Source organism: Oreochromis aureus, linkage group 19 (genome assembly GCF_013358895.1).
Source record: "Oreochromis aureus strain Israel breed Guangdong linkage group 19, ZZ_aureus, whole genome shotgun sequence".
Classification (NCBI taxonomy): Eukaryota; Metazoa; Chordata; class Actinopteri; order Cichliformes; family Cichlidae; genus Oreochromis; species Oreochromis aureus.
In genome coordinates this window covers 24,080,898-24,091,712 of record NC_052960.1, presented here as the reverse complement: position 1 = coordinate 24,091,712, position 10,815 = coordinate 24,080,898, and the positions used below count along the sequence as shown (strand labels likewise).

Below are 10,815 nucleotides of genomic sequence, written 5' to 3'. Positions count from 1 at the left end.
GTAGATGATATTATTCTGGTTTTATTTGCATTTCTAATGTGGAATTATGTAATGTTGTCTGTATCTTTTATAATAATAAAAAAAGGCTCAAAAGCCAAAAGAAAATAACATGCTATCCATGAGGCCGATAGCAAGGAGAGATCAAAGACATAAACAGACAGTCAAACTGACTGACTGACTGATTGATTGAAAGAAAAGCCTGCCAGACAGACTGAGACTGACAGGCACGCTGAGTCAGTGTCTGAGAATGAGAGGCAGAGGTGGAATGAGCAAGCAAGGGAAGCAGAGAGAGAGAAAGAGAGAGAGAGTAATGAAACATTAGAAAACATAAAGTTGAAAATGACTGTGTTAATTTACCTCTGATAACTGGTTCAGTGCCAGACCACACACACGGACGATCAGATATAGATGTCTGCACATACACACACACACATATACACACACACACATATACACACACTGCATACCTGGATGGGTGGGCTCGATCGCTCGAGGCTACAGTTGTAGTTGTAATTCGTCTCCATCGCAACAGCAACGATTCATGGCTGACAATCAAAATACTGGAACAATTCTTCAAAGCTAATTAAAGCCTAATAATCTGTTTATTCTGTTGTAACCATAAATTGGTAAATATGCAACTATTAAATTACATTAAATGTATTGCACGTCCAATAACCAAATCAGGTGGTGATATAATTTTTTTAAATATTCAGAATGTTGTTGGGTGAATTACTCACAGATTCTGCAGATATACCAAACATTTCTGTAGCTGAATTAACTCATCATCATCCAAGGTGGGTAGTCAGTTTTAACCTGTAATTTCTAACTATTATATCCTTCCTAACTTGTAATTGGGAGAATATGACTCATGACTTAATTGGTGAGGAGCAGGAAAATGTTATAAGGAGAGAAAAAAAAATCCTCCATGCATGCTATTTCCCCACTTTACAGTAATGAACCCACATGATCACTCTTCAGTCAGATCCCGAAGACATAAGGAAAAGAAACTCTTAGTAAGCATTTGTAAGCACTTTAATTACCATAATAGGTCTATTTCAGAGAAAATAGCCTTAATGATATAAAATTGTCATCCTGTTCAGTCAATAGACACTAACATTTTAGATATGGCAAGACATTTGTTCATGTAATTTACTGTTCAACATTCATTACATTTTTACATTTACTGTAAGTGCTTCAGAACCTAAAATGAACATTTGGTAACACATTCACGCTTCCAGCCAAGTATGAAACTTTTTTTTATCCTCACTGATGAGCGTCTCTGTTTTTCTAAAACATGGTCGTGTAGTTCTGGCTTGTACCTGCAGAGGGCAGTGCAGGCCTACAATTGTAAAAAAAAAAAAAAAAAAAAAGTAACATTAAACTGTTACGTTGTCTCCCTTTGTGTGTCTATAGCGGTAAATCGTGACACTTCAACACGGATTCCCAAAATTTAACGCAATAAACCGAATTGTCTTTGCTCTAGGTAGCAAAAAGGTGTCATCAGCACATTATTTTCTACATTATTATTTTATCAGAATATATAAATTATTTTTAAGGAAGACTATAACAGCCCTTAATTGTCATTGTTCATGTGCAATTAAATTATGGTTACTCCATGAAAACTGTGCAGGAGTAAAATTTAAAAAATCAAAATGTTAAAGTCAGAAGAAATAAACACAGTCAAGAGGTAAGAGTGAAAGATATATACAAAGTTTAGCGCAACATGCCCCAATTCCAGGTGATGATGTCAGGAAAGACCTTGCAAACGTGATACTAAATCTATTACAACACTATTTATGCTTCAAGCTTTAAGAAGACTCAGGACTGAGCAGTGAGAATCCTATACTAGACAAAAATGGGACCAGACACTGGTCTCTCCTCAGGTCCAGATGTTTTGTTAAAAGTAGAGGGGATGTAATGGTAAACATGTTTTCAGACTTGTTGGTGCCATCAAATTCAAAATGATCTTATTATTAGTATTATTTTTAATGTTAAACCTCAGTTTAAGCATTTCATGTGTTTTCTGTGTTTTATGGTAAATTAAAAATGGGGTTATGAAATTTGCAAGTCATTGCATGCTGTTTTATTTTTATTTTGTTTTTTTCATTTTACACAGCATCCTATTGTTTTTGGAATTGGATTGGCAAAAGTTTTTAATGTATTTATCATTTTTCAAATTAGTGACAGGCACTCGAATACCCTGGTCTGGAGTACAAACTGTTACAGTTACATTTACATCAAGTGTGCAGTTTTACTTATATGTGAAACTTTATTTGGATTTTCATATATGAAGATATATTTTAGTCTCATCCAGCTGCACACTCTGTAAATACTTCCTCCAAAGGAAATGTCTAATGGGATCACAGAGCGTGATGATAAATATGTGACCTTTTGAATAGCAGATGTTGTCCAAAGCCCAGACCCACAAAGCTCTACTACTACTACACTTACAATCACAAAGCAAATCCCTTTACCGTAGATGAATGTGGCAGAGAGGGTATGCTTAGTCAAAGAAACTTACAGTGTAAATATGAAGACATTTATTTATATGCATCCTTTATTGATTGTAAAAATCAGTATGTTCTTTACAAGCATAAGGCATAGAGTCCAGTGAAGATCCCAGACACAGGCTGCTGTCTAAGGAGTAATGATACATAATAAGCTTGAGGGGACACAGACTACATCCTAATTACCAGGTCCTAAAGACCTTTGCTGAAACAAAAAAACTCAGTTTATTTCCCTGTCTATAATGCTTGCATGGGGCGATCGTGGCTCAAGAGTTGGCAGTTCGTCTCGTAATCAGAAGGTTGCCGGTTCGAGCCCCGGCTCCGACAGTCTCGGTTGTTGTGTCCTTGGGCAAGACATTTCACCTGTTGCCTACTGGTGGTGGTCAGAGGGCCCGGTGGCACCAGTGCCCCAGGGTAGCTGTGGCTACAATGTAGCTTGCCATCACCAGTGTGTGAATGGGTGGATGACTGAATGTAGTGTAAAGTGCTTTGGGGTACTAAAGCGCTATACAAATACAGGCCATTTACCATTTGACTGTCTTCCCCCCAAATCAGCCAACTAGAAACGTTCAGAGCAGGATAATTCTGTCCAAACTCCACCCAGCAGGAGTTTAAGATTAAGCAACCGAGAGCCTTGACAAGTATGTAAAGAAAAAAAACAATTAAATACAACTAGAAATATGAGTGTAATATTAAGATCAAGGATTCAGTACTTTTTTGCCATGTCATCGTTAGGAATTTGCCTCAGTGTGCCCATGACTGACAACAATCACAGCAAAACACCTAATTATATCTGATATATGAGGGGATTTGTTAAGAAAACTACAATTAGTTCTCTGTGTGCGCAGTACACAAACCTCTGTGTCAGATGACATCCTGATGTGAACCATGTGTTGACAGGGACAACATCGAAGTGATTGTGCTTCTGCTGATTTTAGAGACTTTAGGCGGCATCATACATCACACAAAGACACAATTACATACCATTGCAAGTGGCTTTTACTGTAAATAGCAGTATCACGTTCCTGAGTTTCACTATGGATCTCGCAGGCTCGCATTTTTGGTATGTTATCAATCTACTGTTACCTTTCTGTTAAAGTTTGGAGAGGGTTAATGTCTCCTTAGTTGCTGATGGAACAGACTTATTATTTTAACTGTGAGTTGAGTCAAAATGTACTGGAAATGGCCTAGTCTATCATTCTAAACACAGCACAGCCAAGTGAAGTTTTTTTGGAAAAAAAAAGTTTTTTCATTGAAAGCAGCACTACTCAGCTCGCCATGTCGTAAATTTCAGAGTTGAGAAACAAAGTTTTAAATCATCGAAGGATCTTCAAACCTACAAAGATATTTCATCCATTCTGTTTCTGATTTATATTTTGCAATACTGTGCCTTTGTATATATGATTTCCTTGGTAAGGGCGTAAATTAGGAATTGTGTCTTTTTGCAGTGGGTATATTTTAAGTCTGAGCCAAGATGCCGAAGCTTTGCAAATATTTTCAACACATGCTGGAATTTCTGCCTCAGAATGCTTTGCAATACATTTTCTCGCCATATTTTCCTGCATCTCTTACAGAAATCAAAGAGGAACATGATGCTTTCCTCTGAGTTTTATGTTTATGAACCCAAAGTCATAAAAAGTCATAAGAATAATATGACTGTATCAGGGAAAGTCACATATAGGAATTCCAAGCAAAAACAATGGCAAAAAAATAAAAGCCATGCAATGAAGCAAAGACCTCAAGAACATGTTTTATGTTTTCCTGTTTTTCATTCCAGGAAACAGAGAATGGGAGGATGGCCCGACTCCCACTTGTGCTTTGCGTAATATTGGCTTCCTTTGTTCCAAGTGAAAGCCTTTAAAAACAGCACACATGCTGGTTCTGTGTCAGTTAAAGCGACATCATGGTGTCAAAGGTGCTCGTGGGTGCTGCTGTTTTTGTTGTCGCCCTCATTTCAGAGAGTACGTCTGTGCTGCTTTATCTGTTTTTTGGTGCAACATTTCAGATGTTATTTTTCTGCTATTAATATTTTGCGCATCTGTAAAAGAATAATATGCTTCTTCATCTCAGGTGCGGGCATAATCGGTGGCAGGGAGGCAGCACCGCATTCTCGGCCCTACATGGCTTCCATCCAGGTGCCAGAAGGGGAGAATCTGAAACATGAATGCGGAGGCTTTGTGGTAGCAGATCAGTGGGTGATGACTGCAGTGCACTGTCTACCTACAGGGTGAGGCAACGTTTTTTACAGTGTGACAAATGTATGAAAAAAAGTGCAAGATCAGAATCATATTAGCATGATATTTTCCATTTAGAGCTGGTGCTGTTTGGATTGCGTTTGTTTGTATTTGCTTGGGCAATAATCTCTCATGTGCTTGTTCAAGTTTCATGTTTAAATTTGCTCAATGACTCTACAAAAGCATTTAGAGTTTGCTTTTATGTAGTAGATAATTATTTTTCTTGATGATTATTCAATACTATAACACTATTGTGCTCTTTTTTAAGACCAAATGGAAGGAAGGTGGTGCTCGGTGTCCATTCTCTCAGTGAACCTGAAGAGACAAAGCAAATCTTTGACATTTTGGAGCTTCACAATCACCAAGATTTTAACCCAAGTAATTATGACAATGACATTGCTTTAATTAAGGTAAGTGCATATGCTATGCCCTTATACTATCTGAATACTCAGAAATAAGAGTCTATAACAGTAAACCAAAACAGTGATATATTTGGAATCATTATCTGTGGGGGCTTTTGCAGCTGGATCGTCCATTTAACATTTCCGAAGCAGTTAAAGCGGTGGAATTTCTGCGTGCCGGAGGCACAAACCCCGACACCGGTAATGAGGTCGAAACAGCTGGCTGGGGATCGGTTGACAACCTGGGGGCCAGACCAGATAAACTCAAAGAGGTGACTGTCGAGGTGATTAGCCCAGCTCGGTGCAGACGCAGCGACTACTTTGGTAGAAAGTTCACCACTAACATGATATGTGCACATAAAGTATGTGCAGACCCCTGTAACCAACCACATAGGAATGAGGACAGTTGTGATGTAAGTTTTACTTCCTTTATTCTACTTAACATATATGGTGAAATGTGAAAACAGTTGTTAGACAGCTGGTTTAGATTGCATTACTGATCCTAAACTTGTGCTTTTTTTTCCTGCTTCTTTTTCGTGGTCATTCAGGGGGACTCTGGAGGTCCTCTGCTCTATAATGGCGTTGTGGTGGGCATCACCTCAAATGGCGGAAAAAAGTGCGGCCAAACAAAAAAGCCTGGAATTTATACTATCATCTCTCACTACACTCAATGGATTGACAACATCATGAATCCACAGCCAGCCGCAGCACAAGACCAGAGCACATAAATGAAAGCAGACGTTGCATTCAAGTTTTTAGCTACAGCTGACTATGTATCTGTCACTATGTTATTATATACATATATATATATATATATATGATTAATGCATGTCTGTTGGAGCAGATCATCAATGTGTGGCAAATGACAAAAATGTATGTAAACGTCTTTATTTTTTTCTACTGCTCCTGACTGCTCCCTCTATGGGCGTCGCCACAGAGAATTGTCTGCCTCCATTTTACCCTCTCTAGCATCATAATAACAATCACATAATTTAGCACATTGCTGTATTATGGAATTAATAAAAACATAGTACATGTCTCGTGTTATACCTGTACCACCTTGTAGAAAAAGCAACAGCTGTGATTAGATAGATAGATAGATAGATAGATAGATAGATAGATAGATAGATAGATAGATAGATAGATAGATAGATAGATAGATAGATAGATAGATAGATAGATAGATAGATAGATAGATAGATAGATAGATAGATAGATAGATAGATAGATAGATAGATCAGAACAGTAGTAGGGATGAAGAGATTGGTTCTGTTAAACAGAACTCCAGGAATCTACAGTGCAATGTCTTAGTCAACAGTCTCAGAGGAAAATTAAAGTAATACACGGGTTAAACAAACACTGCAGGTATGGAATGCAGTGCATGCAATTAAAGAGGAAAGTAGCAAGTCATGGACCATGCCTACTGTTCACTAGGAAATATCAAGTTTCCCCCTCTATACTTGTTATTGTTAATAGAAGATAGGCCAAAATTTAAGAATTAACCAATTATTTGATGGAAACGTGTTCCCATTATCAACTCCAGGAAAACATAATTGGCTTACTCCCAGGTGTAATTTTTAGTATAGACATCTAAAAATTAGACATCACATCACAAAACACACTGACTGTGGCATTCTGAAAAGGGATCCAACCAATATCGAATTATGATTTCATCTATGTATTCCAACAACAAAACATTTATATTTTTAAAAAGTGAGTGACAGAGATATCAGAAAATACCAGATATATTATACAGCTTTAATTACTTTAAATTATAAGAACATGGACACTTATTATTACTGTCTACCTTGATTATGATTATGATCCATTTCGAACTTTTGGGGATAAAAGCTTTGTTCTGTCTACAGTTAATTTATCTGTTTGTAGCTAAACTATATTTCAAATGAAGCCGACCCTCAGTTGGCCGGTGCATTTTCCTTTTGTTTAGTTTTGTTTAATACTACCTGTAAGTTGTGCTATTGGCAATAAAGTTTCAAATGTACTTTGTGAGTACAAAGACAAACAATTATAGATCAGACTAACTGAAAATAAGGTTAAAAGCCAAAGTTTCCAACGTTGGAACACAACGCCACGATGTCATCTAAACAATTTATGCATCACTGTTGTAATTTTGATGATTTTGTGTCAGCTTATTGGCAAGTGGAAACATTTATAAAATTGTCTTCAAGTCTCAGGCAATCAAGATAACAACAACAGATCTCATAAACTTGCCAGTCTTCATACCAGTGGTGAGGAAGTCCAAAAGCAAATAAAAAGAGCACATGTACTTTTTCTTTTCCTCCTTTCACTGGTCTGTGCAGACAAGCAGGTATGTGAGGAGTTCCCGACGTGCTCCACTGATTTGTTTAGCTTGATCAAAACCACACCATCACCACTCCCATTGTGTTCTACCAAGTGGCTCACTTTTGTAAAAGAAAGTACACTCCTCATTTAAAGGTATTCATAGCTAGTTCACTTAAAATAGAAAGCTTATAAAGATAATAAAAAAGGTTATAAGGACAATTTTCTGCAAGTGATTCAACCTTCAAAAGCAAACCATGCTACCACATGAGTATCAAATAAAGGAAACAAATGTGTAATGTAATTCAGTCCAATTTAAAACATCTACACTTGCAGCTCATTTATCAAAGCTGAATCAACATGTTTTTTTCTACCAAACAGGAAACTTCAGAGAGGTTCAAGGCTCTAGGGTACAACATTATACTGCTTTTCCATATGCAGTGTTCCCCTTTTTATGACAGACGAGAAATTAATTTTCTCTTAATAAGTAGTTCACTTCCAGTGCCCCTTCCTTCCTCTCTTCAATCACTTTGTTTCGTTCCTGCAGCTCCTGCAAAGAAAATCTCTTCACTATGTGGGGGTGTCCTCCGTGTGAGGCAACCAGTTTACTGATCCCGGACAGCAAATCTTTCACCTGAGGATAGCTCAAAGCATTCTGGGATTTTGTAATGTTCAGCTCATAATAACGGCTCCCGCACTTCCGGATAAGATCCTGCAGGGCTGAATGAGCACCAGCAACATAGTTGTTGATTTTCTGAGGCCTGTACTTGTTGTTGTCGAATTGAACAAACAACACGATGGCGTGCTCTGCGAATTCTCGTCCAAAGATCTTCTGGAGGTGTCCGAACATCTCGCACTCTCCCTGGGTGAAGCGTCCCACCTGGAGCACCAGCAGGAAAACATGGGGCCCAGGTAAGGCCAGAGCCAGGCAGTCCTTCACCAGCTCTACATTCTCCACCCCGTCTTCATCCCATAGCTCAGGGGTGTCGACGAGGATGAGCTTCCTCCCTGCTGCGTATACCTTCTTTCTCTCGCAAGACACGGTCGGTAGGGCCGGTTCGTGAGTGGATCCGTTAATTGAGTACTGGCTACCTGCTCTCTCTAGGATTATATTCAGAGCAGAAGACTTACCGCTGCCAGTGAGACCCAGCAAGATCACAGAGATCTTATTCTTTTCATCATCTGAAAGCCAAAAATTAAATAGAAAATGACTGTTAGAAAACACCTACAGAAAATTAGACCATACAACTCTCGTGAAAATGTTGAAAATATGATTACACACTAGCTACAGCCCCTATATTATAATATCTATAACTTGTGGTGGGCCATTTCCCCTGTTGGGGTCTATATCATGTTCTTCTGGTTTTACATGTGTCAAACTGAATTTTTAACACTAAAGATTATAACAATATCCATATAAAAATGTAACTCTATCACCCCCTAGGGGAAATTAACATCACTTTTACCTCTTCCAGTAGATGCTGGACCATGTATTCACCACTCTTTGGTGTACAGGAAAGTTATGGCTCTGTATTTTTATTCATCTTGACAACTATAGTTTTAAAACACCAGAACAAATGGAAATAGCTCTTACCATCAGGGGCACTGATCTGAAGTTGCAACATGGCTCTGTGGCTTCTTACAGCCTCCTCAAGGCTCTCTCTTTTTGCCTCATACTGCTTTTGTTCAGCTCCCTCCTTCTTTCGTTCCTCAGCGTGCTTTGCTTTCAGCTCCTCCAGCTCCCTGGCTCTTCTCTGCTCCTGTTGTTGAAGTAGCTGCATGAAAGCTTGCTCCTTCTCTTCTGCCTCGCGTACTTTCCTTTTCAGCATGTTCATGGCCGAGTCTTCTGTGCTACGTTTCATGGATTCACTTAGCATGCTTTCAGTGTAACCTGTGACGCCATTTTCAGTCATCATATAGTCAACCATCTCGAGCAGGGCGTGCAGCCCGCCACCCGGAGCAGAGGACCTAACCCGGCAGTACCTGCCGTCACATACATTTATCAAATCTAGCAGGGCGTCATTTAATGTGTCAACAACCTTTCCATCTTCCACAGAGAGGACAATAAGGTAATTTAAAGCCTCAGCTCCAAAGTGGGCCTGAAGGATCTCTGTCAGTCTTTGTTCTCTCATTGTGTAACAGCCACCTTGGATCAGCAACAGAAATGTTCTGATTCCCTCTGTGCAAGACTTGAAGCAGCTATCGATTGTCTCACGGATGCTCTCCTCTGTCATGTCTTCCTTTAACTCTGCATAGTGCAAGCTGATCGAGCGATCCTCCACAGTCAAGTCACAGACTTGGTTTGATCCCAGAGATCTAAAACTTAACTTGTGACTTTCATCCTCAGAGCTATCCTGAGGCAGAGATTTCAGAGCAGACCATTCTTCCACCATTGATATGACCACCATAATCTGTCTTATATCTGTTACACTGTCTGTCAAACAAAACAATAACAACTTTTAAGTACACAACCCAACACATCCTTAGGATCTAACGTTTAAAATAATTTGCATTGCTTTGTAAACCATTTAGTCACTGATTTGACTGTATAGTAAAAGAAAAATACAATTACTCACTGTTAGCCATGTCTTTTGCAGGTGCTCCAGCAAGTCTGCACTAAGATCCTTGTCAGCTCAAGATAACACCTGAAACTAGACACTCAGGCTTTGAAACAAGCGTTATAAAGGAAAAAGTTAAAACAGGATGCTTCTGGATTACAACATTATGTGGCACTACAAGTTCTACTGTCAAGGAAGTGCATTCCACCGTTCACGCCTGCATGAACATATATCTTCCTTGTGCTTTACTTTAGGTTTGAGAATACAAAAGAAAAAAAAGCATTACTATTGTGCTTCAAATACTTTTTGTGCACAAAGCAGTTTTCCATGCTAAACTTTAAAATGCTCAATTCTCTACCTCACATAACAACAACAGGCCTAAGATAACGTGCTTCCTCCTGAGATTGAAGCGCTCATAATGTCAGTGTCTGCACAAGGTGAACAATTTTAAATGGAACCATTATGGGAATTTGCAAACACATAATCAGCTTGCCTGATCCGGTTTCCCTTTCCTACTTTAATCATTTACTGCCCTCTGCACCATGGAGCCAGTCTGCAAAACATCCTGTAATTTTTTTTTAAAATCTGGATAACAGCTGAATCAGCTACACTGCAGACCGTCGAGAAACATAAGTGTACTTTAGAGTCATGGCATGCCAAATATACTGTGGTTCAACAGCCTGTGAACACTTCATCTCCGATGAATTACTACTAATAAAAATTCCAAGGAAAAAAAATCCCCAAGAAACCATGGAATGAGCAGTAATAACACATGGATATATTATAACACACCACGTTAGAATAAAAACACACT

At 38.7% G+C, this 10,815-nt stretch overlaps 2 protein-coding genes across 2 annotated transcripts; one reads left to right on the top strand and one right to left on the bottom strand.

Moving 5' to 3' along the window:
• The first annotated feature begins 4,316 nt into the window (after positions 1-4,316).
• cfd (complement factor D (adipsin)) lies at positions 4,317-6,179 on the top strand. Its single transcript, XM_031750943.2, has 5 exons — positions 4,317-4,468; positions 4,578-4,734; positions 5,010-5,151; positions 5,265-5,555; positions 5,691-6,179. Exons 1-5 carry the CDS (start codon positions 4,411-4,413, stop codon positions 5,868-5,870), a joined length of 828 nt encoding a protein of 275 aa, XP_031606803.2. The 5' UTR covers positions 4,317-4,410; the 3' UTR covers positions 5,871-6,179.
• LOC116329036 (GTPase IMAP family member 8-like) lies at positions 5,935-10,146 on the bottom strand. The gene is made up of 3 exons (XM_031750950.2): positions 10,020-10,146; positions 9,038-9,877; positions 5,935-8,625 (listed from the first exon to the last, which is right to left on the bottom strand). The coding sequence occupies exons 1-3, from the start codon at positions 10,027-10,029 to the stop codon at positions 7,913-7,915; spliced, it is 1,563 nt and encodes a 520-aa protein (XP_031606810.2). The 5' UTR covers positions 10,030-10,146; the 3' UTR covers positions 5,935-7,912.
• Between the last annotated feature and the right edge of the window lie 669 nt (positions 10,147-10,815).